This window comes from Syngnathus acus, chromosome 21 (assembly GCF_901709675.1).
Source record: "Syngnathus acus chromosome 21, fSynAcu1.2, whole genome shotgun sequence".
Classification (NCBI taxonomy): Eukaryota; Metazoa; Chordata; class Actinopteri; order Syngnathiformes; family Syngnathidae; genus Syngnathus; species Syngnathus acus.
The window spans coordinates 7732311-7758886 of record NC_051105.1 but is presented as its reverse complement, the minus strand read 5'-3'; the positions used below and the strand labels follow the sequence as shown (position 1 = coordinate 7758886).

The 26576-nt window shown below is 40.9% G+C and overlaps 2 protein-coding genes across 2 annotated transcripts; both read right to left on the bottom strand.

Annotated features, from left to right (window-relative positions):
* Window positions 1–6470: 6470 nt before the first annotated feature.
* arsh (arylsulfatase H) lies at window positions 6471–11490 on the bottom strand. Its single transcript, XM_037280823.1, has 11 exons — window positions 11388–11490; window positions 10998–11141; window positions 10797–10918; window positions 10614–10736; window positions 10197–10399; window positions 9898–10118; window positions 9331–9467; window positions 8902–9039; window positions 8471–8630; window positions 8270–8391; window positions 6471–8175 (listed from the first exon to the last, which is right to left on the bottom strand). Exons 1-11 carry the CDS (start codon window positions 11390–11392, stop codon window positions 7820–7822), a joined length of 1731 nt encoding a protein of 576 aa, XP_037136718.1. The 5' UTR covers window positions 11393–11490; the 3' UTR covers window positions 6471–7819.
* Window positions 11491–12258: 768 nt separating this feature from the next.
* On the bottom strand, window positions 12259–26420 carry si:ch211-39i22.1 (retinitis pigmentosa 1-like 1 protein). Its single transcript, XM_037280824.1, has 11 exons — window positions 26177–26420; window positions 20733–20818; window positions 20065–20542; window positions 19780–19880; window positions 19379–19496; window positions 17744–17836; window positions 17313–17339; window positions 16884–16898; window positions 15651–15767; window positions 15058–15117; window positions 12259–14964 (listed from the first exon to the last, which is right to left on the bottom strand). Exons 1-11 carry the CDS (start codon window positions 26241–26243, stop codon window positions 14936–14938), a joined length of 1191 nt encoding a protein of 396 aa, XP_037136719.1. The 5' UTR covers window positions 26244–26420; the 3' UTR covers window positions 12259–14935.
* Window positions 26421–26576: the final 156 nt, after the last annotated feature.

The following is a 26576-nucleotide window of genomic DNA, read 5'->3' as shown; positions in this document are numbered from 1 at the left end:
AAATCGCATAATCACTGCTTTTTCTTGGCCGAGAATGAAAGGTTTTAAAATCAAAAAGTGCCGTTTATGTTGTGAGCAGTGATTAAAGGACTAGTACTTCCAACAGCTGAGTCATATTCCTAAATCGCCCCCAATGTTTATTTTTGTTGGCATTTTGAGATAAAACAAGCTTCCCCATGAAGAGTTTACGTGTTCTCCACTTATAAAAGCTCAAAAGAAATATTCAAAACAAGCACATTAATAGGGAAGAATATAAAACAATTCACGTCAATAAGACTTTGTCCTTTAGTGCAGTTACGATTCAATCTAACCTTTGTCTAGCAATGAGTGTTTGCATCTGCTAAATAGTTTTTTTTTTTTTTTTTTTTTTTTTGGTATTTCTAGCTGTAAAGTTCTTTTGATGAATCACCAGCCAACAAATTGAATACACGTCGGGGAGGTTAAGGCAGCAGGTGTTCACCATCATTTGCTGGTGGTCCAGTCACTTTATGAAGCCGAATGTGATTGGTACTGTTCCAAGCCGGAGAAAATCAATGTCAACTTTGCAACTGCAGACAGCGGCTCAACTTGCTTGAATTGCAGTAAATAAGCTCGGTGAGTCATTTTAATACGCCAAAGTTTTTTTAAGTACATTCTGAAGTGTGGGAAAACAACAGCCTCGCACATTCCATTGTACTAACAAATACGAAATACAAAAAGCTATTTTGTTAGAAGCATTCGGCCTACATTATACCAATGTGGTCAGAAAATAAGTAAAATTCTTTTATGGTTTTATTATATCTGTAATGCATTATTTATATTCTGCATTTTTTCCTCCTGAATGCCACGAGGTATGCGCATGTGGAAGTAGATACGCATAATCGACTCATTTACTTGCCCTGCCGATTAATCGATTGTCTTACGAATTTGATGTCAATTTGGTTCTTGTTTGGCCGCATCACTCGGTTTGAAGAGGAAAAAAGAAGTGTACTGCATAATAATGAGAGCTGTGTCTTCTAATGGTCTCTATTCGTCACAAGAAAACATTATGAATGTTGAATGACAAATGTTGTCAAACCTCGAAGAACTCATTCCAAAAAGCGAAACCTTTTCAGTTCAAACTGAATGCTGCAGCTTTGTGAAGCTTGCTGATGATTTTATCATTTTCTATTCCGTTAGCTCTCGTTTCTTTTGTTCACCTTATTGGGCTTCTCTGCTTTTGTTCTTCTTCTGTGTTAGAACTTTGGATTGCTACGCATAATTTGAATAAATGTGCTCACCTTGACTATTTTCAATAAATCTTTAAAAGGGGAAGAGCAACAATGAATTCAGCCCGCTAACAATTATCGTCAGCTATGCAAAAAAAAAAAAGCCAGGCACTGTCTTGAGTTGTCTGAGATCTTTTGAAATTTAGCACCACTAACAAGCGTCACTGTGACACATACAGTACGGAGTTTTTATAAGGCCTCCCTCCCTTCCCATGTCTCCACACTTCATCTCCCTTTCTCTCTTAATCTATCACTCTGCTCCAGCCTTCACCTCACCCCTTTGATGGTTGCATTCACCCACCTCTCACCTCCCGTGTTCCTTTCAACCGAAATGACTCAGCGTATTCTCCTCCGCAGTTTCCAGCTCAGCTCGTCATGTTCTCAACCCCGGAGGAAGATGTCACCTCTCTGACACGGCCATCAGCAAGAACCTAGGAGTCAACAAACCATCAATAATAATGCGTGATGAGCTCGGGTAATATACACTTACTGAGCACTTGGAACATCTAAAAAGATGCGCCAAAATGATGCCTTGATAAAATAAATGATGCTTAGTTGCTAATATTGTGACACTTTTATTTTCCCGGTATGGCACAGTGCAGTTATTCGCACTGGAACCATAAAAAATAAACATTCTTTGATTAATACCTCTGTGTCAAACCTAAGAACGGAAGCAAGTCGTTTGGAACATTCAGGAATGGAAAATCCCATCCAATTAAAAATATTACAGGTGGGAGAAAAGAAATATCTCACAGTGCATACGCATTAGATGAATGCATGTGTGTTGTGTTGGTCATGTCAACGTTCTTTCAGATTTTAGCGCTCGCTTGAACACAGTTGAACAAACAGACTGCAATTGCTCCTTATTTCTGCCAAAATACTCGCATCAACGTACAAGAGACGAACTTGGAAATTAGCCTTGACCGAGGCTAAAAACGTCTTTACACAACGATGACGCACACCGAAATAGAAAAATGCTAACGGTTTCCTGTTTAGCAAAATCATTCATGTTTCCACCAAGCTCGTGATATTTGGTGCTCAGCTGAAGGTGCAGAACATTAGAAGAGGGACGTGAGTCACTGTGGTTGAAGTCCATATGTCAGCAATAGACAGGTCCGGGCTGACCGAGGTTTTACAGATGATATGATGCTCTCTCTCTCTCTCTTGCTCGCTATTGATTCCTTGTGGAGTCATCTCTAACTTCCCCCTCAGAGTGCATCTCCCTTTGCAGAGAACAGATAAATCATCCGGTGCGTTCTGGCACTTGTCCCCGAAGAATAACTCTTCTCAATAAGGCCGCAGAGTGTTTTCTGCATGTGCGGACTTTAAATTTCGGCTCACGTGACCCCTTGCTCCCGAGTCTTTGCTGCTCTCGGGTTCTGATTATTTCTGCTTCCCCTTTGCCCCATCACACTCCTGTCTTTTCCGAGCCAGAGGCCTCCCTCTCCATCTCGGGCTGTCTCGCTTCATCTTTTCTCCTCCGTCTCCACATCAATAGCTCTCAATCTCATTCTTTCCCCCAGCAAACAGAGTGACCCTTCAGTCCTCTGTCACCCCCTCTGGCTTCAGCCTCTTCGTCGTGGCTCCCGACTCACTCTCACATCTGTGGGTAAACATGACCAACGCTTCGATTACCCTCTTGGCATTTTGTCATTATTATGCCCTCCCCGAACTCTCCTCCGTGGCGCTATCCCATCCTGCGATGACAAACACTTCCATCAGTCGTCCATACTTCGCTGCCTCCTTCCTGCCCCTTCAGTGTTTAGTGTCATCCGTCTTTTCCCCTTCCAGATAAGATGTCCGCCCCCAAACATCTATCATTTCACTTAACAGCGCATCCTGCCATCGAAGGCATAAACATTTTGGTTGACATTCAGCAAATCAGCCTTCAAATTGTATGCTCGTGCACCCGGACGCCGTTATTGTGCTCGTTTATACTTTGGCTCAGAATGGACGGCGCCATTAATGACAAGAGAGCCAAACGTTGCAACGAGCAATTATTATAACGTGACTGCTTTGCTCTGCAATTACATCAACGGGGGGGGGGGGGACACTGGCTGGTGGCCACTCGGTTTAGCGTCATCGTCCATTTCAATAATGGCAACCAGAAATGTGGAGCTCATATTGGCCTTTGTGCCAATACATTCAGAACCCGAGGGAATTGAAATAGAATTGCGCAATGGAATCAGTTACTGGAAATGATCGCTCTTGGTCTATAGTATTATGTGAACCTAAAAAGAGGGTGCTTACACACAGATATTATTTTTTTACCCAATCAGTCAAATAATTTCCACTTCTTATTTTGTATTTCCCAACAGTTTGGATATAGCACTAAATACCTAAAGCCATAAAAGTGCATTCAATTGATTTTGAAGTATTCTCAACATGACAATTCAATTCCATAGTGTCCTACCAAACATGTGCTACAGGACGAGCTGACCTACTTTATTTGAGACAAAAAAAGGAGTGTTTTGCTTTAACAAAAGGAAGTCTGGTACAATAAAATGCGAGCTGTCTAAATCGTTGACTCATGGGTTTTCCATCACTAGCAGGGAACAGATGCGGGCCGTGCATCACGCATTAAACACCCTTTTGTTAAAAAAAAAAAAAGGTGACCAGAACATCTGCAGCATGAGATGTAATACAGCTTGTGTGTGTGTCTGTGTACTAGATTAGTCGTGAGGTGGTTTGCTTGATGAAAACCTGCAATTTGCCCAAATTAAAATGGCTGCTCTGACCCCTTCGCAATAAGCGAGAGTCATTCATCATTTCTGCGGCAATGGACTCTTTTCGCTAACGTGGAAAAGGAGTGCATCCAGAAGAGCTTTATGAGCTCACGCTCCCAGCCCAAATCTGTTTGATAAAAAGTTCTGGGAGATAAGCTAAGCCTGTGCATGCCTGTGTGTGTGTGCATGTGTGTGTTTGAGGGGGGTTGAAAAGTAATTGTCCCATTAGCTTGCTTATTAAGCTATCTGTTTCTCATCAAACCCCACCTCTCTAAACATTTCCTGCAACCGACAAAAGAAGTATGTTTATAGCAACAATGATAATGGGTGTTCCTGCATTTGAATGGTGTACAGCAGCACATGTGCGCTTTAATAATGGTGCAACAATAAATGTGCATCAATAGAATTGTTTCAATACAGTGATTAACAAAAGGAAAATAATTGCAGATGGTAGCCAGTGGAGTACTGTGGATGTTTCCTCCATGAAATCAATGGGAGAAGAGAAGGGCAGGCAGACTAAATGTTATGTAACATAATTATTTATGTATTAATATTAACTTCCGTGTCACTGCTTTTGGAATTACTTACGTGTTTCTCATGGTTTGCCAGCATGAACACGAACATATCAGATGTGTGTCAGTTGAAATCTACATGCAAAGAAGAAGAAGAAGAAAAAAAAGGTTACAGGCCTTAAATCTGAACTGGGGACTTGTGAATCTATCCAAAGATTTATTTGTATCAATACATGAAAATCAGTCATGTCCATATATGTCATAGGTTAGCATTTAAAGCGCACATGCTCACTAGGTAATCACACATGGAGATGAGTGCACCACTGTCAAGGCGAATGTAAAGCCATATTATTATTTTATAGTTGATATATGAATATTTAAATACTTGTTTTTGATTATTAATGAATTCGCCATTAAAAGTGAGAAGCTCATTTCATGTGTTGAAAGGTACCTTGTGGTCTATTTAGTTATTTATTTTAAACCTCAAGCATGATATTGAGATGCTGGGAGATACAAAACTTTTACGCTGCAATAAATTTCTAAGATACCATTTTACGGTGGACATTTTGCACGTGAGGCCAAATCCTGCAAATTCAGCATGAAGTAAATGTTTGCATGAGTTATGGTATGTTTTTAACATTTGCTCTGCTTGTAACGCTTAGCCTGCACAAGATAACATTTTTAAAGAAATTAATAGAAGATTACAGAGCGTATTGTTTGTTTTAATCGTGTATGTAGCACAGCGTAATACCTTTTGAACTTGGTCCTACCAAATTGAAATACGTCCGGGACAGCCGCAGGACTCTGCGCAATGCATTCTGGGATATGTAGTCTTTAAAATAGTCAGAGGGTCTGCACGCCTGTGAAACCACATCCGAGTTTTGTTTATTGTAGTATTTATGTTTCATTCGAGTTGTACAGGTTACAGATCACATTAATGGTGGGCTAATTTTGGAAATCATTTTGGTCTCATTCCTCAAATCTGACATTTGACCGGGGGTGTTTTGATTTTTCATACCCACTTGTATATCCAAACAAGCCTCAAGGTAAAAATAATAATAATAATGATAATAATAACCCAACCAAATTCAATACTGTCTCATTCTGGCAAACACCTCATTAATCATAGAGTAAGCCAGATATAGCTGATTAAATATTCATATCACATTTTTTGTATTGTACCGCACTTGAAATAAGCTCACAAGGTAATACTCGATTGGTGCACACTAAGTTATGTGGGCTGTTTCCCTCAGGCCACATCTACCATCTCCTCACATCCCCGACGCAGAGCAGCTCTTTCAAGGCTCCCTTTATTATTCCGCTTTTCTCTCCAGATCTGTGTTTGTGTGTGTCAAAGCGGGTGTTGCAGAAATGCTTTATGGCTTCTCTTGCAACATTGACCTTTGCAGCAACCGGGCTCACCCGCTCTTAAGATGATAAACAGGTCGTGCATCGAGACGTGTGTGTGTGTCCATGGCGCTCGTGTTTTGCTCACATGTGATGAACGGGCAGCAACATTCTATCCCACCAGCAATCATTAACTTTGATGCACAGGCGGACGTTATTAGGTACGCTCGGCCGCGTGATTTACTTATCGCAAAGAGAACAGAGGAGCTACCGTAATGAACTTCAAGTGGATCCGAGGCACGTCTCTCCGCTGCGGGGGCAGAGGAGGTAAATACTACGCTCGGAACTGCAACGATTAATGTAATGATGTACGTGACGTTTCCCCGACTCACTTGCAGATGCAAGCTGAATATCCGCAGGCACGACGGAGGAGGAAGAGGAGGAGAGAAGATGAAGAGAGCAGTTTGAGGAGATGGACGAGAAAGAGACGAGGAGGTAGAGGATGGGAAGGGAAGGAGAGCAATTATTGGCTTCTGCTGCAGCCAACTCTGATGTTTTGACAGTCAGCCACTGCTGGAGGGAGACGGGCCAAGCGCTGATGATGATGAATGATGACACTGAGGCTGGAGAGGTTCACACAGTCTTTACAGTCTTTTATTGGTGAAGATACAGTATGGAGAGCCACAGGGTATCCTTACAGGCCCATCGGGATTCCATATAGCCTCGCTTTTGACTTCTTGAGAGTCTGAACTAAGCAAATTTTCATGTTGGGATAAGCCAAAATATGGGAAAAAAGAGGAGGGAGAGCAGGAGCATGTTGCAAAGCAAAGTGCAGTGACATCTACACATATATATGCACTTCTGTGTCTAAATAGTTTAGAAGGGGCCAAAAAAACTTTTGCAAATAAATCTCTATAATTCATCATAAATCAACACAACAGATATCACACTGCATATACCCATCACAAGTATCCCTGCAATAATTCATTTTTTTTCCCCCTGGTTATTGTGCACTTGTTGCTAGGCAGGATTCCTGAAGACAAATAACTTGAACGTCATAGACCAGTGATTCTCAAAGTGTGGTCCAAGTAGCACGAATGGTGCATGAAAGACTGAATTTAAAAAAATAAATATTAACATTTAAAATGTTCCAATACAAACATATAAGAATGAAGCATGTAGTTATAAATATGGCCCGTTTAACCTTTTAATCCAGTAGGGTAATTTTTTTTACCTTAACTAAAGTGCCTTTTTTAAACTAAAAGCAATGTAATGCTTAATATTATTATTGTTTACATTAATGTTAACCCTGCCCGGTGTTAACACTACATATTATTTATGTGCAATTTGTAGTTATCTAACATGTTTTGTCAGTGTGCGTTATTGGTGACGTGTTACTAGTTATGTACTGGCAAACAAAATACAAGAAAATCACAGAATACAATGTATTGCACTCGCAAGCAATCAAGTGGAATCAACAAGGTTCAAAAGGGGAACTGGTGGATGAACATGACGATAAACACGTACGTCGGTTACTAAGGCGACCTTGTGCTGAACACTCTTGAAATAGGCCTTTCTTGCCTTTGAGAAATAATCCCAGTAATGCACAGTGCAAATTGTTCTTGGGAGAGCTCTGACAAGGAAAATGTGACCTTTGAACAGAGCTACCTTCATCATACTGGGCTTGATTGCCTTCAAACTTAACATGGATCTCACAAATCCTGGTATGACCTTCTGCCATGCACATGTGAGGAAAAAAGACAAAATCAATTGACTTTTTGAATTAGGTGAGAATTGAGACCTGGGCTAAACAAGGACAAAACCTAAATATATGTTTAATTCTTAATTATACAGTCAAGTATCCCTATGATGACATGGACCTGATCGCTCCAAAAACAATCAGACTCTGCCCTCTTGAGGCACACAGTGTCAACTACAACATTCTTCCGGTTCCAAATGAAAAAGTCCACTCGTGATTTTTTTTCCCCTACCTTGCGTCTTCTTTGCAGCCACAGAAAGGGAATGTCCCACAACATGGCTGAAGCCAAGGTCTCCACAGAATCTTGTCCCAAGTCATCTGGTTTGGTTGTTTGTCCACCAAGGAGAGCTGATGAGTGTGCATCGCTTCGGTTATTCGATGGAGGACTTCTGCGTAGCGAGGCTCTGTTTCGGGGCCCAGCGGCTGCGATTCTGAGGGGTCCCGGAGAAGATCATAGAGCAGCGGAGGGTCATGTCGTGTCACGTGTTCTCCGTGACACGAGCACGTGCCCGGGTCATAGCATCCCACAGCTCCCGGGGGGGAAAAATTTGGTGTGACGAAATGCACCTTGAAGATGGAGTCGCCTGAGTAAAATACACACATATTAGAATGTGGCAATATGCAATGCAAAAACAAGATTTGTACGATCATGAGAATAGTAATTCTTTTTCAACATACTGTCTGGTGGGTGCCAGCGTGCTGCGTGTAAGTGGCTGCCACAGTAATGGAACATAAACTCATGCGCCGATCGAGTCACCTTGCCCTCCAACAGCGGCATGAGGTTGTGACCATCTAACGGCCTTTAATTGAAACTCATATGAGTATAATTTTGGTTAAGTGAATCATCAAGTTATGGATTAAAAAAAAGATCAACAAGACCTGTCGGGTTGGGTGTCTTCAGCCAGATGTTTCAGGGTGGGGTAGAGATCCATGAGGCTGGTGGGCTCGTCCACCACTCTCCCAGCTGCCAGTCTGCCCGGCCAGCGGAAGATGCCGGGAACCCTGATGCCGCCTTCCCAGCCCCCCATGAATTTCCCACCTTGACAGGTTGAAATTCAGAAAGGTTAAACGGAAGGGGACATTTTTTTCTTCAATTGATTTTATTCTTGTACTAACTGTAAAACTTTTTTTTTCATGAAGCATTAACTGGGGGTTACACACTTGTATGACCATTAAAGTGTGAAAATTGTACTCAGCACATCTTAATAAAATCACAGATCTTGTTGGATAAAAAAATACAAATAAAAAAAAAATAGGAGCCTTATGTTGCATTTACAGTTGATGTAAGGCTTGTGAGAGGTGCCAAATACCTCGAAAAATGCCGTTCCAACCTCCTCCCTGGCCAATCAGAGGATGAGAACTCTCAATGTGCCCTCCGTGGTCTGACGTAAAGTACATCAGAGTGTCGTTAGCCAGGCCCAACGAGTCCACGGTTTTGGTTAGCTCACCTGCATAAACACAACAGTACTAGTTATTATTTATGTATCATGACCTTATGATTTCACAACAATTTTTCCTGAGTCAATATACATAAACACGGTGTACCAATTAAGGCAAGTTAGCTGCTAAAATTAGATATGGCTTTCTTAACTTTTAACTCTTTTCCTTCTTTTGGAATTTGTTTCACAAAAGCATAAAATGCAGCTCTTGATCTAAGATATTATTTTATAGATAATCTTTTCAGAATATTATTTGGTCAAATTCCAAATTTTGCAACTGTTTCATTGAAACTCGCTTACCGACGAGCCAGTCCATCTCTTCCACGTCGTCACCGTAGCGACCGTGGCGGCTTCTGCCCGCGAAAGCCGGCGAGTTGAAAAGTGGCGTGTGGACGTGAGCCAGGGAGAAAAACAGAAGGAACGGATGGTCGGTATTCCTGAAGAGGAGAAAAGGAGATACGATATCGTTGGACAATCCACACTGATAATAAAAACTGATTGTCGTTGACCGCCCCCTTTGTTAAGAGAAGCTTTAGCAAGTTAATAAATAACATCTACTTACACTAACGACTCAACCTGAAACTGAACTCTAATGAGTGTGAATTATTTTGAGACAAGCAAACTTGTTACGCACCTCTCGCACTTAACAAGGCAATTAATTGATAGTGCTGTTCGTAGATGAGGATACTAATGTATTACTGCATAGACATCGTTATACTTTTTTTTTTTTTAATTCCCATGATGCTTTGTATCAGATAAGGAGTCTGAGTCGAGAACCAATTAAAATGAAAGACTTGGACTTTGGTTTAAAATAAATGTGATTGAGATTCCCAAATTGTGTACTATAATGGCTTCCAGTGTTCTAACCTCTCGATGAAGTTCTGCGCTTCCGTCAGCAACCTGTGAGGCAGAGTCTCTAGCGTCATGGGCTGTTCCACCACTTCCTGGTCCCTCATAATGATGCAGTTCCACCTGGGCAGTAGTCCGAAGACAGCGTACCACATCGCAATCAGAAGGAAGCTAACCAAGAGGAGCGCCACCGAGAGCCACAGGTTGATGTCGATTAGGCCGCAAGCTCGAACACACATCTGTGTTCGGACACAAGTCATTACTTTGAGTTGACACAATTGCAATTAAAGTGATGCTTCGGATCAAAACCTCCTCACCAGTGTGAAAAGACCAACCACGAGCAACACAGAGATCTTTTGGAACGTGTGTTGCAGGTGGTTCAAAATGTCCGTCCCCATGCCAGGAGCGCAGTCATTCAAGAGGGTTAAAGGCAGGCCGTAGAAGAAACTGAAGCTGTGCTGATTGGGGTGATGACAGTGATCCCCTCTTTGCTCACAGCTCAGGCCGAGGTGCCATTTACCTGTATTGGATGCAGGGTACATGACAGTGATCGAGTGAAAAGAACAAGAAAAAATGATGTTCAAATTTGGCATGCATGCAGTCCACGACTTGAAAACCAAAGTAAATAGTTTTTCACTTGAATAAATAGTTCTTCACTGGAAGCAATGCACTCATAGACCACTAGGGCTTGCTCATAGAGTAGATTTTAGTAGGCCAAATAAATAAGTCCTCACCAACTAGGCCAGTGGTATATCCTTGTTGCTGCAGCCTCTTGGCAAAAGTTGTCTCCCCGGGTGGCAGCCCGCCCGAACCCCCCAGGAACAAGTTAACCTGTACCGCACCTGCCCCCGCCATCCCTGAAAAGAAGTTGCATGAAGACAAACAGCACAAGTCAAGTTATTAAGTCATTAAGAGACCTGAGCGGACAGCGTAGCGCCCCGTCATGAATGCCGCCCGGCTCGGTGTGCACAGTGGGGCGGCTGCGATGTGCTGAGTCAGCTTCACCCCCTCAGAGGCCAGCCTGTCTATATTGGGGGTCCTGCAGGGGCACACAAGGGATAACAACAGGAAGCCGGTAACACGTACTTATCCACAAATGTGCACCAATTTGTACTGACCTGATGGTGTTGTTACCATAGCAACCCACGTCACCGATTCCCAAGTCATCCGCCATCACTAAAATTATGTTGGGCTTCCTGATGCTCTCCTGCCCTATGACATCACTCGCGAGCATCAGGAACAGGACAACAAGCAAGGAGGACCTTTATGGGATAATTCATTGCTAATTTAATCTTTGATTAAAAAAAAAAAAAAGTTTTAAATACCAATATTATTACGAACAAATCAATACATGTCGCATATTTCGACTTTAAATATAAATGTACTTTACAATCTTAAGGTTGATGCACTCATAACGAATGTAAATGCAAATAAATGTTGATGTTGAAAAGAGAGAGCGACAATGTGCGTTCCATTCTACTACTATTTGTTTTTTTTTATTAACTTACCACATCGCTGCGAAAGTCAGGTGACCTCTGCAGACTCTGAAACAAGCACTGCCGTAAAGCAAATTTCTCTGCCGTAACTGTAAAAGCGGACGTGCGCGGCACGAACGGAGGCGTGGAATCCGCTAACTTTAAATAGTAGATTCAAAATACTGGTAAAAAATATATATATACCAATTTAAATCAGGAATGCAAGTCAACTTTTCTTTTTGTGCTGATCCTACCTTCGTTTTTTCTCTTATGCATTAGGTTTAAATAGTATTCCAATATAACAATAATGTAAAAAAAATACATCAATATCTAATCGAAAATACATTTAAGGTGACATGTATCTATCTTTGATTAAGGTTTGATTTCACCTGTATAATTTAATCTATAAAATGCCTCATAAAAAAATGGCAGCTATACTTAAGGACCTTTTCATTTGCCATCTGTCTACTAAATGTACATTCATCACAAATTAACAAAAGAATGCAACTGAAAATGCAGTAGAGGGCTTGTTTTTGCCAAAATTTGAATATTAAGGCAATCAAATATATCTTCAAAAGTTGTTGTGAAATATAATTGTTACATTTAATGTTTTTGTTTCAGACACGCAAATATTGATTTTTTTTAATGGCATAACTTACATGATGGTGGGGTCGGTCGAGCAAATAGTATTTTACTTGGAAGGTTATGAATGTTGTCAGTGTGCAGATGCCTCTCTAAATACCTGACATGTTGAACATTTCATGTCACACATTACTAACCCACTTGTCATTTTTTTTCTCACTTCCTCCCTGCAATTTATGACTTACCTAACATCCAACAGATACTGACAAAGTAATTGACACATGCAGCTGAATGAATAAAGAAAGACTGACAGGCCAACTCCCACCGAAACTGCTTGTTTAATTCAACTTTTCAACATTATTTACACCACAAGTGCTTGATGACGAACAGGAAGTCTACAATTTCTACAATAAAAAAAACACACTGAATAGCCATAGAAAAGAAATGATATGTCGCAATATTTTTAAAGGAAATTTGAGATTTGTGTTCATAACCTTGTTGCTTCTCATAATCAAGATAATCAAGATGTGCTTATAAGGCAGGAGCGGTCCACTGATGATGTAATAATAAAGCCAAATGTTTTTGCTTGACAGCTTGAAAAGTACATTTTTGCCTGTAGTTTTGTTCAAAATGTATCATTGGAATTTAGGGATGGGCTTAATCAATTCACTAATCATTGGGAATTGAAAATTAAAGGAGGACTTTGCTATAATGCAGTAAGATTCAAATATAACCTTTCTTAAGTTACTTCTTCCTTCGCCCCTTCGAATCTATGATCGAAGACATACCTCGAGCATGAGACATGCCACCACCGTACATAACGTGCACTGTAAACAAGTAGTCGCGGCTGCTACATTGCTAGCGTGACTTGTGTAAGACGGAGTGTTGCAAAACTGGTGTATTTTTCTTCACCACAACATTCAATTAAAAACCAAATGAGGTCCCCCCCCAAGGCACAGCAAAATGATTAACAGCTCTTGGTCACACCTTGTGTCTACAGTATATCTCAGTTTAAGTCCGTTTGAAAATAATTTAAATACAATAAACACAATTAGATGTGTTACTCATCAGATGATTTGGAAATGTACTGAAATTAGCCCATCCCTTGTTATTGCAATTTTAATCAAGGTATTTTACACTTCGACAGGGCAATCTGCAGCCGTCCAGCTCATTCATCGTCATTAATATTCTTCCGATACTACAAATAATTGTGGCTAGACTGTTAGTCACAGCCTCTGTCATGTACAGCATTTGAGCTGTGTGGCATTATTTTTTTTATTTTATTTCTATTCAACCATTAAGCAGCAAACAAGATTTAAAGGGAACACAGCAACTGTAAGGCAACAGAAGAAAAAAAGACATTCAGATGTTAGCAGTTTGTGCTACGATACTAAGTAAATCATTAACATCGCAGCACCTCATTTTTAGGCAAGTTTCCACAATAACAATCACTAAAGGTGCTACACGCTATTCAAAAACAATCAGTCTGAGGCCCCTCACTAAACACAATGGATAGGATTTACATTGAAAAAAAAGGTGATTATTAGAGAAAAAGACAGCTGGCTTGAACAGAATAAAGAGCCACATTGTACAATGCACTCACAAGCCACAAGATTAGCTGGATGTGATTTAAATTTGGGTATACAAATGTGACTTTCATTTGAAATTCTTTTTTCCTGCTCAAAATGGTACAACGGTGATTTTAAATGGCAATTAAAGTCAATATTTCTCACGCTGCAGAGTCCACTGTGTTGGTGAACCTTTTAAATTGTGGCTTGTGAGAACATAAAAAGGATACTTTGAGCCATTAAAATGAGCATCTCGATGAAGAGTGGATGTTCTGGAGACATTCAGTGCGTCTGTACACGGGGCAAGCCAGACTGGGACAGTGAAAGGCACTCAACTGACAGCATCTAAATACAAATCTCACAGTGACACTTGGCTTCAGCCACTAAAATGTGATATGGACTTTTGAATAGCTCCTAAAGTACACCTAACTGAGTAAATGTATTAGGACACAAATCCACGCAATGGAAAGTGTTTCAATGATGACAGCCGCTTTTTTTTTTATTGTCCATCAATCCACAATCCTCAACCACTTGTGCCAAACATCTTGGTTAGAACTTAAATCAGCCTTGATACTGATGCTCCTTGTAGGCACGGTTCCCAAAGTCAGCTAAATAAGGGTCGCAAATAGTTGTAAATCAAGACCCAGATTAAAATTTCTTTTTGATAGAGGCACGCTGTTTTGCAGCAAAGGGATTAATTCATGTTTTTGTTTTTTATCATTCGTTTATTTACAGTATTTTATACCTCAAGACAAGAATTTCCTGACTTAAGTGCCTATTCTAATCTCTTTACCAGATTCCCACACATCATGAGAACTTCCCACTTTCCATCCACTGACGACTTCAATTGCTATACAGATGCAAGTCCACTCTGCACACACATACTGATAATATTTAGATTTTTTTTTGCACCCCAATCGCTGATCTTTATGTGGTAGAAAGCATACGCACGCCACTTAACGTTTGTTTGTTTTTTTTAATCAATTTGTTGGGGTTGTATTTAAATTATTAATTATTATGTCATTTCAACTGTGTGTAAATCGTGGCTGGTTTTAAATAGTTAAACCCTGTCAACATACAATAATAAAATTGACATGAAAAAAGAGATCAGTCACAGTGTTGTTGTTTTTTTCAATTCCTATAAATGAATGGACGTGTGTCAGTAAAGTTAGAAAAAGTATTTCGGCCATGAGAAGTTTGGACAAACAAATGTCTGGCCAATTGTCATTGCTAATCAAATTGCTTTGTTGCTTTACCCACATACTATGCTAATGAATACACACGTATGCACGCACAAACACACACACACACACAGCCCCAAATGGGGGCCTCACAGTAATGCGCCTCCACAGTGGAGAAAGCCTCAGATCAGTGAGCTTGCCACTTTGCTTGACTGGTTGGTCCTAGTCGTGTCACGTGATCAGCTCTGCTCTACGAAGAGTTCAGCAGGTTGCTAAGGACTGCAAAAAGACCCAATAGAAAATTTAATAAGAAATAATTGGGTGTGTGTGTGTGTGTGTGTGTGTGTATGTGTGTGTGAGCATCTGTCGTACCTTGAGGGTCCGACTGAGCCTCGCCTGCGTCGACCTTGCGTGCGGCCTCGGGGTCTTCCTCTGAATGATGTCACATGTCATTGAAAAAACTGTTAGCCAATCAAATGCCTTCTCATTGGGACACATCACTTCCAAATGAACGTTTGATTTCTGAAATGAAATATTTACTCCACTTGCAATTGCCTTAATTCAGATCAATCGTGCATGTCATTACTGTTAGACAAAAATCTTACAAGTCCATATATGGTCAATTTGATATTTTTTCTTGGACACACCAACTGTGTGAGAAATGTCATTTTGTCTTTCTTTTGTTGTGTGTATGCTAGTAACCTTTGCAACCATGCTGTATGCTTTGTTCATGTTGACAGTAAATAAGGTTGCTGAATTGACATTATTTAATCAATGTTTGTCTCTGTACTCTGACGGTGGGAACAGATTTTTTTCCACCTGACTATGCGGAAAATACCTTGTTGCCAATCAAAACACACTCATATTTTTTTGTAAATGTGGAATTTTACATTGTAGCTCAGGTGTTCCTAATGTTGAGGCCAGTACACGTATTGGGTGATAATTGCAGTCAAGAATATCCGTACCATGCAAATTCTTAAAGCAGAGTTTCTTCCTGTGGTAGGTATAGTATGCAGTGCCCGCTCCCGCAACGGCAACACCCACCGCACACAAAATTGCCGCCAAGAAGCCCGAGCCGGATTCTAAAAGCCACAAACAAATACATTCAAAAAACGATCATTGCAGCCTTTCCGGTTTGTCTGTGTAGTCATTTGTGCAGAAGAAAACCAAACGTTATAAAAAAAATAGAACTGAATATGTTTGCTGATATTTTTAAAAATTAAAACGCTAACAGTCCATTACCTCGCTTATGATGTAATTATCACTCATCAAAACAGCATTGACCTGGTTACCATGACAACCCTGATCCGAATAATTTTCATGCCGAGTCATACACAGCGTTTATCTAATACCTCGCAGAGTCTATGCAACAGACTCAATATTAAATCGGTATTAATTTGGCTTATTGTTTTAAATAAGTGATTTTTGTTGCTAAGTCGATATAATGGCAGGATGTCGTGCCGCCATGACGGCGCGGAAGGATGTCGGCCGGGTGGAAGGTGGGGGAAGTGAGGGAATGAAACAAAGGAATAAAAAAACACCCATTCAAACAGTTTGACATGACGAGTCAGATATTAAGTTATAAATTCATGTGGGAGTGCTATGAGTCACAACCCACGGATGACACATCTCTGATACAGAGCGATACTGAAGGTGTAGGCGTGCCTATTTTAAAACTTTATGGCCCTATTGAAAAAAGCCGTTTCCAAAAGCTATTTACAAAACATGACAAACTTAGGTACATGACAACAACGTCTATCTCGCTATCCCTTTCGCAGAGACATCGTGTAGCAAAATGACAAACATCACTGCCAGGAGCCGGAAGAAATTTCTTCTCTTCTTTCAGACAAGCTCACCACGCTGGTACCGAAACGGTTTACGCTAGCTCTAGTTTCTGTGCTTGCTTCAACATGCTTAAGGGAAAGCGTAGGCTTAAATTTCTTGAGTGATAAGCGAGACTGTGGGTTGCACAATTTGCACACAGGCATTTGATCTATCTGGGAAAAACATCTTGCTGATTTATTATTGGAAAGATTTATTAAAATCGGTAAATCAGATGGTGATTTTGTTGGGCTCTGACCGAGATTGCTTAACGCTGTTGTCTGGCAATAAAAAAAAAAAGGAAATTAAAAAATGAGGAAGTGTCGGTATACAGGTGGTTGGTTATGTTCACAGGTACACAAAAGAAGGGAACTTACCTTCAGCATCAGCAGCTGACGGAAATAATGGAAAGAAAAGAGACAACATTTAGAAAACTAGAATGGAAGTTAGTGGTTTTAAAATGGTGCTTAAAACGTTGGTAGTGGCTAGAAATGAATGAAAATAAAAGGTAATGAACATTTTGCCCATAAAGTGGGCACAATGAGACACCCGCATTTAAAATCATCTTTTGCCATTCAAATGAAAGGAAAAATCATTCACTCGTTCCAGTGCAACAAAAAGAATAGAAAAAAAATCACATTACTCATAATTTGACTTTTTTTGCTTGCAACTGAAGAAAAAAAATGGTCTGTGTGACAACTTGTAGCTAAAAAAAACTGAAGTTGGGCCACTCATAAGTCAAAGTCCCATTCGGGGGGGACCCAATACTTTTGTCCCTACACTTCAAATGATGGGGGACTGCTTACCTTCTCCTGTGGCTTCAGCAACATGTGCTACGGAGAAGGGAAAAAAAAAATGTTAGTGGGAGGCTTAAAGCGAAATATTCAAGAGCTAGTTTTGTCCTTGTGTATACATGTGTCGTCATGACAGCCTTCGTAACTGCTTCAACTTGCACCACAAAGCCACTAATGACAGAGTACACGTAAGGAGTGCCTTCCACTCGATTATAATGATTAAACTGACCTGGATGACTCAGCTTTCAGGTGGAGAATAAAAGGAAAAAAAAAAAAAAGTTGCTCTCACATTATTGTCAAAACAAAGTAAAAGCACTGTGTGGAAACCATTACAAAGACGGACTATATCACAGTGTGATGCCCGATAGGAACTTTTTGAAACGGACAAATACGCCTCAAGTCATTTTAACATCTTTCTCTTCCCACATGCTCAAGATACTAACCCACTGATCCGGCACTCTTGCTCCTCCCCGAATGGGCTGGCGTGTCCTGCGCGTCGCTTTGTGACAGAGCATCTTCCAAGTTCAAGCCTCCATCTGACAAAACACAAATAAATGGTGTGCGAAAGGCCAAATTAATCCCCGCAGGTCACTTTTCATCCATCTCCACCCAAGTGGGATATCATCCAGATGTTCTCCCCGACCCAGACAAGACGATGGCGTATCTTCCCACCGTTCCCATAGCAACCTCACCCGTCCGTCATCATGTCATTTCTCCCCATGGCTTTAAGTAAAAGTCTCGCAGCAAAGGGCGTGATTGTGTGAACTGGTGATGACATGGATTTTAGGAGATTATCTGACAGCAACAATACTTTATGCACTCCGCTCGGTGCTCTTTGGGGAAAACCCTGCAAGATTTATACAGCTTGCTCAGGGAAGGTCAGGGTAGCGTCGGCTATATTATTTACAGTTTGTGTTTATTTAGTTTCGGTTTCATGCAGTGAATCCGGATTGTGAATGAAAGACGACTTGCTTTTGGGGATAACTGTTAAAACAGATATTCTCAATCTCATGAGTTAATGTCCATCTTGTAATGCAATATAGAATATATCTAGGTTGGCAAAAAAAAAAATCGAGGTGTGAAGTTACAGATAAAGGTTTCTGGTAAAAATAGTTTGCAATTAAAAAAAATGGCATTTGTTAAAAAAACAGCATGATCTGACAGTAGTGGGAAAAAGTTTCGACCTTGGAAAAGAGTTCTACTGTTGGTTATTTCTTCGGAGAGATAATTAATCATTCTAAATTATGCACAAATAGAGGATCAAGCAGCTCCACAATATTGTCATTCATGATTGACAAAAAGGAAGATATTCAATCAGGGAGCAAAAAGCACAGAGCTAATATTTAACAGATGAATAATGGCTGAAGAGAGGATAAGGTGTGGAATTAAAAAAAAAAAAAAGCAGCAGATGAAAAATGGGCAGGAAAAACACACTTGTCCCGAAAAATGAAGGGCGATACCTCAAACGTGATTAAGACGCACTGAGGTCATTTGGAAGGTTTCATGCTTGCAACATAACCACTCGGAATTCAAGGTAAATTAAACCACAAGCCGCCCACCTCACAACCTGTCAAGGTAATTTGTGTTAGAGAGAAAACCTCCCAAAATTATGTTTCAAATTAATGTGCTGACACAACAGGGAGTTGCCGTCCAATATGAAACGGGAGATCGCACGGGATGTGTCAAAATGAACGATTGCGCAACATTTTCGACTTATTCCATGGATATTCACGTTACGCTGTGATGCAAAAATGCAGTACTTATTCACAGCTCATATGCAATCAACATAAAAAGTTCTTTTTCATTCGTTTTCAGCTAAGATACCATATTTTGCGGTCACGGGGTGAAATAGTGCTTAGCGCGTCTGCCTCACGATTCAGAGGTTCTGGTTTCAAGTCTGGGCTGCGGCTTTCCTGTGTGGACTTTGCATGAATGGCTTCCTCCCACATTCCAAAAAACGTGCATGTTAGATTCATTGAAGACTTAAAAGCAGTTTCTCCTCTGTACTTGTGTATGATACAGTGCCACGATTTGAAAATCTTGGAAAACAAAATATTAGTCCTAAACAATATTCTCACCTGAAGGGACTTGGGGCTTTATATCGGTGCCAACGTCCACCTCCACTCCCGCGTGAGCTGACTCGTCATGTGGCACAGCTGCATCGGCTCCTGCTGTGCCTTCATCTTCGGAGCCGTGCTGTGAAAATGTTTTATTTATCGTGCGGACTCTCGGAGGGCTGTTAAAGGGGAACTAAACCCACCCGAATTTGCAAGAGTACATTGTATGTGCCAGCAATAGTCAAAACGTCGTCTCACAATCACTAATAATGTCTTCATGCACCAAGAATAAAATAATGAATCACTGTATGGGAAAATCAGGCATGTTCTGCAAAATCGTCATCAAATTAAAAAAAAAAAGTTTTGACGCATGTTTGTAATTTGCAGTTGCGGAAAAACTACCAAGACTGCCACTAACTGACCTCATCGTGGGCATGAGTTACATCAGCGCCGGCGCTAGGTTCTTCATCCACATCGGCAATGTCATGTGCAGATTCTGGATCATCTGGACCAGCCGCAGGACCTTCAAGAGCAGATAGCGGGAGGAAGATTTTTTAATTGGCTTGATTTATAAGAATCGAATTGTTACTTCCATCCATCTATTTCCGACACCGCTGAATTTGTCGAGGGGTCTTGAGGAACGTCAGGCTCGCCAGTCAATTACAAAGCAAATATAAAGACAGAAAACCATTCACATTCCTAATGACCTTGCGGTGATGGAGTTACTTCTTCAGTAGCTTCTGGTTCTTCTGCTGGTTCTGCTGCAGCCTCTGGTTCGGGTTCAGCAGCTGGTTCTACTGGAGTCTTTGTTTCTGGTTCGCCTGTTGCTTCTGCTCCAGCATCTGGTTCTGGTTCAGCTGCTGGTTCTACTGTAGGTTCTGGTTCCTCTGCAGCCTCTGGTTCTTCTTCTGCGTCAGCCTCTTGTTCTGGTTGAGCTGTCGCCTCTTGGTCTTCTTCTGGAGCTGCTGGTTCTTCCTCTTCCGGAGCCACCTCCGCTTCTCCTTCGGTAGTTGCTCCTGGTTCTTCATCGGCAGTAGGATCTGCTTGTGATTCTTCTTCTCCAAGATCCTCTGGTTCCGGTTCTGCCTGGGATACAGCGTCCGGCTGTGCTTCCCCTTCAGCTGGAGTTCCTTCTTCATGTGGTCCAGCTTCAGTTGGCTCAGGTTCTCTTTCTGGTACTAGTTCCTGTATGTAATGGACAGCCAAAGTTTCATTACCTGAGCAATCAATAGACTAATTGATATAAGAATCACTTCCATATAATGTATTTGGGACAAGTTATCCAAAATAATATATAGTAAAATATTTGTTGGGTGTAAATGACAATTACTGGTGTGTCTGTTTAGTCTGTTGCAATATCCCAACATGTCCTCACCTCAACAGCCTCGGAGTTGAAATGCTCTACAATTTCGGGCAGCAAGGTTGAATGGACGTCAGCATCCTCTGTTGGGGCCACGTCATCTAATAGAAGGTAAGAAAAAAGCCAAAATAAATGGCAGGCATTTAGTGAAGAGCTAACTTATTGTCAGACGGCGACATTGTGGCTAATTTACATAATGTAATACAATATAATACAATATAATATAATATAATTGTGTGAGAGTTAGCAATTTCAAATTGTTATGTATGATTTGCAGTTACAGTAAACAAAAGTTTCATGATGTTGGCAAAGATATGATTGCCCAGTAGGAACAAAAACAAATTTCAAACAAAACAAGACAGCTTGGGATTTGTATAACCGTTGCATTTGTTGTCCATCTGTTACTTGAAACTTTTGCCTGAAAGGTAAAAAACAGTTTGACCACATTGTGTAACATGCATAACCTCAGGGACACACACACACGGACACACACACACACAGCCGCACACAGCCGCACCCTGTACTAATGTGTTCCTGCTGCAGCCACAATGGGATGACATCAATCATAGCCAACCTGTCTCCACACCAAAAAAAAAAAAAAAGCCTGCATCCACGCTGGCATTGCGAGTGTGCACTAATGAGAAAATAAGAAGACCTTGTCTTTGTTTGGCGCACGCCTGTGCGTCTTTGAGACTGCACTGTGACATTCCCCTGATGTGTGTGAGGAGCTGAGACAGCAAAGCGAGCAAGCCTGACGGGCTTGGAAACATTGGCCAATGCCGTTGGGAAAGATAAACTTTGTCCAAAAAAAAAAGTATATATATATGGCAGCACAGTGTCCAAGTGGTTTGCAAGTCTCCAGTGTTTTCTCCAGGTACTTTAGCTGGCTGCCATTTTACAAAAACATCCATGCTATCTTGCTTAAAGATTTTAAATTGTGTAACCGTGAGCGAGGTTCTTTGTGAACATGTAATTTGACTGGCGACCAATCCTGGGTGTAGCTCACTTCTCTCCCAAAGTAATCTAGACCACATTGCAGCGGAGGACAAGCAGGCCACTACATAAAACAGATGTACGGAATATTTTGATTTACTTCCATTACCATTTGTCATATTTGTCAAGGAAAATGGTTCTTCATCTTCTATTCATTATAGTTTCGCAACACAACATCTCAATTTGCCAAGTGCATCAGTTGAAGCCCGAAGCTCCCAATGAGATAACCTGGCATGTTCCAAACACAAACACACCTTCACGGATCAACCCGCCCATCAAAAGTTAGGCATAAACAAACCTACTTAACAGGCACAAACACACTTGTGCGTTCATGTGTTTAAAAACACACACAAACAGGCAAAAAGCACACCCGCCTGCATGCTGAGTAAATGTGATAAGAGCGACGTTGGTGTGTTTTTTTTTCCTTTCCCTACCTGTCGGCACAGTGCCCACTCTAACGTGAACACAAGCGCTCAATGGTTTATTTGAAGAGTCAAGAGGTGGCAGATGCGTACAAGCTTGTCATGGAACTTTTCCAGAACAGGTTGCGACACGTCAGCAGACAGTCTTTCGCTTTAGATTTGGTGAAGCAGCACGTGGTTCATGCCCAAGGTTACTTTGGGCTGTGTGGTGAGACTAACTGTCATGAAATTGAATGTTTTGAGCATGTTTAGTGACAGCAGCTGCTGTGTTTGTCCATGAACTATGGAGACAACGGAGTCAATAGCGCCAGAAGGTGCGTTTTGGATATTTTTGATTAAACTTCAAAATAATTTTATGATGCAGATGATATGTTGTTATGGGCAACATGCCCTGTCAAATATAAATGAAACGCAAGCAGACAATTTACATGCAAGCAGCAAAATATGTAAGCTTGATGACATTTTTGACAAATGTCAGCAAGTTTGGGATTTTACAGTTATATTCCGTTTTACCATTTTATTTGTGTTACTTACAATACTCCCTGTGCAATTACCGTTTTTTTCCATGTATAATGCGCCCCCATGTATAATACGCACCCTAAAAATGGCATGTCGATGCTGGAAAAAAGCCTGTACCCATGTATAATACGCACCCAAATTTTGACTCCTACTTAAGTCCGTAAACGTAAAATTATTTCAGAAAAAAGATCATCTTTGGGAACAACCGGTTGTTATTCTGCCGGTCAGTATCACTGCGCATCCGCTAGCAAACTCGATAGCGAAGAAATGTTTCGGATTTGTGTAGGGTACATTGTGACAGCAAACGAGCAGGTGATCGAGCAAGCGTCTGATACGAGAGCATTGTGTTCGTATGGAGCGTGTTTGAAGTGAACAGCAGAGAAGAAAGGAACAAGGCAAAGTGTTGTGAAATAAAATATTACCTGTAATACGCATTTAGGTAGAGAACTGAACTCTCACTCTTTATATAGCTGACGTGTCAAAAAAAAAAATAATTGTACCCATGTATAATGCGCACCCCAGATTTTAGGACAATAAATGAGTTAAATCTTGCGCATTATACATGGGAAAAAACGGTAATAAAGGATTTGCCGACTGAACTGACTTTCCATGATGTCCTAAGGGAAATTTGTGTCAAAATACAAATTAATCTAAAAAATGATTTCATTCGATCTTATTAAGATGCATGACAGAGTTGATGATTTAACAACTCCACATAAAAGCAAAATCTGTTTGTGGTGGCACTTTTAAGAACATTGTGTTCCCATTTATCATTTCCCTTGCTAACTACCCTCACTGCCCCAAAAAAAAAAAAGGGAGGGGGGGTGTTCCATTAACACCTCTCCCTCCCTCCCTCCCTCCCTCCCTCTCACTGCTGCCAACATATACATCCACAGGACCAGCCTTAAAGGGAAATTGTTGTGTAACCCTTTCTTCTTGATTCTGTTTTGCATCCGAAGACTTCTCCGTGCTTCTTTTTCTTTGCTTTTGTCTCCCGATTCTGGTTGTTTCCTCACCACAGCTTTCCCCTGGAGGATTCTGACTCATCTACGTCTCTGCGTGGTCGCACGCGATCCTCTCAGTCCAAACCACATGGCGGTGTCAAACGAAAGCCAACAAAAGCCCTCTGACCTTAGAACCGTGATGTGTTAGTTCAAAGTTAATGAACAACATAATACATCTCTAAATTGTGATCATAATTTTGAGCGCAATTATGACATCAAGGATAAACTATTTGGGCCGAGAGGGGAAAGGATTTCCGCTGATACAATCTAAGAAACAAACTCATCAAAACATAAACCCTCATTTGCCTTGACAAAAAAAAAAAAAAGGACATTGATTTATGAGCCAGTTGCAGTCAAACTTAAGTACGCAACACGGCCAGACTCTTTTATAGTGACATCCTGTATGTTTATTTCTTCCGTTACATGTACATATGGCTTGCATTATTTGGGTGCAACCCTGTGCTAAGGGCAATGGAGAAAGCAGAAAAGCGAACAAAGTAAAGCACATTTCACACTCCTCTTTTCGGCTATATGATGACGGCGATATGATTCCAATATGGAACGTTTCACCATGGCCCACCATGGGGGTTATATTCCCTAAATGTTTTGTTCTGTTGCCGTAGGAAGCGGAAACAATCCTTTCGTCAAACTTTTGCCATCTTGAAACCACAGGTGAGATTTTAATTCAAGAGGAACTCAAGGCAAAACGAAAATAATTCCAGTATTTGGATCAATATTGCGTTAGTGGCATCTATTTTGATCGTTATTGATCATTTTGTCCTATACTGCCCTCTGCTGCCAACTTTAATTGACATCAAAGTGCCTTTAAGCTCGCATCGCAAATGACCTGGCTCAGCCAGTTTTTGATCATGTGACGTCCAACCATTTTCTATTACACTCAAGATTGTAAACTAGTCCATTCTAATTTTATACTGTTCTACATTTATTATACTGTTGAGTAAATGTTGTCCCCAGTTTGTCGTTTTCAATTTGCTGAAAAAAAAGGAAACTAATAACATGTTGAACTACTCAGTATGTTCTTTAGTTTTCAGTACAGATGCTTAAAACCAGCTATTCATAAATAATGTTGATAATCGTAATCCGATGATTTGGGTGGAAAAAATAAACGAGTGTAGAATAGCGTGAGTAATATCACACCTCAAGGTTCTCAGGCGATACAACCACGCATATTTTTGTGCCAAGTATTGTTTGTTTGTGAGACACAAAGTGCACTTTTCCCGAAGCACACAAATGTCACCAGAGGGCAGTTGTGTAAACACACACCTGGCACACATCATGCAAGCTTTCATCGAGGGCTGGGAGGGCAACCCTCCATTTCACTTTTAAGACATGTTCTGTACATCGTCCACACACACGCATATGTTGAGCCGGGGACCCCGAGGGGAGAGGAAGTAAAGTCGTGGGGTGTTTTCTCCAGCTGCTCTGATTACACAGACACTCCCTGCACCTACGTCATTTTTAGAACTTTACATAAGGGATAGAAGGCTAACTAATACACACAAACAGACGAGCAAGCACTTCTGTTGTTTTGGGGTCAACACACTCGGCGGTTGAGAAAATGCTGTGACGGGACGCATATAAGCGTCATCGTGTGTGTCTGTCTGGTGGTTTGGCGGTTAAGCCAAAGGGAACTGGTAGAGCTGCATCACCCAGTGCCCAACATCTCATCAACTATCCAAGCCCACCACACATAAGGCTTGCTATCATTTCTGTTTTGGGTACACATGTATAATCTAAAAAAATAAAAATAAATAGTGAAGCCTGCAATGAGGTTTTTTTTTGTCTTCAAATGAGCCTATTTTAGTTGGATTCATAATCTAATAAAAGTTCATCTTTAAATATTGAAGTAGGTTTTGAACAATTTTGCAATAATATACTTACCTTAAACAACTTATACAGGTACACCGCTATACAGTACATAGATACACATTATACACTTAAGGAAATACCATTGTCATTCAAACTGTGAACATATTTGTAGTGACAGAATTGACTGGCACGCTTGTATTGGATCTGATTCTAACCTTTGGGTGTAGCCTATTGAAGTGGCCGATGCGTCACAAATTGCAAAGAAATTGAATACTTGGCAAAAGGTATCTCTGGGGAGAAAATGCTAAGCTTGGTGATGCCATAGAGGCTCCACATTTCAGTATTTTCACCTACATATTAATAATCATGCTTACATGTGCAAATATGTCCCTTTGTGACCCTTTGACCCTTCTACAAATTGAGCCATAAAGTAAATCACAGCAGGTCCACCACATTCCCCATGAATTCATCACCATCATTATCACTTAGTCCCATTAACAGTCTGTGTGCCCCATAATGAGGTTGACAGTCATTCAAAGATAGATAGAGATAGATAGATAGATAGATAGATAGATAGATAGATAGATAGATAGATAGATAGATAGATAGATAGATAGATAGATAGATAGATAGATAGATAGATAGATAGATAGATAGATAGATAGATAGATAGATAGATATGATAAAATACCTTGTGTGTTAGCAAGTCCAGCCAACAAGGCTCCAGAGATCAGCAGGATCCACAGGTATGACATCATTGGAACGCAGCTTCCAGCGGTTCGAATGCACCGGGTTGTGGTAGACAATGAGGTGCAGAGGTTCGGAAGGGTGTGTGCGTGTGTGTCTGTGTTCTGGTAGCCGTTTCCAAAAATTCTGCGATGAGCTTCTCCCCTCGCCTTTCTCCTTCTTTTGTCTCGATTGGAAGGAGGAAGGTTCCGGGCTTTATTAGGGTAGGCGGGGCTAGTTTTTTCCCCTCTCAAAATCAGGCACTCCGGGAGGAAGACACGGCACGAGCCGGCCGGCTCCCCTCCCCACCCATGTTAGTTAATGTTATTGAGACCCCTGGCCGTTTTGTAGCCCATAAATTACGC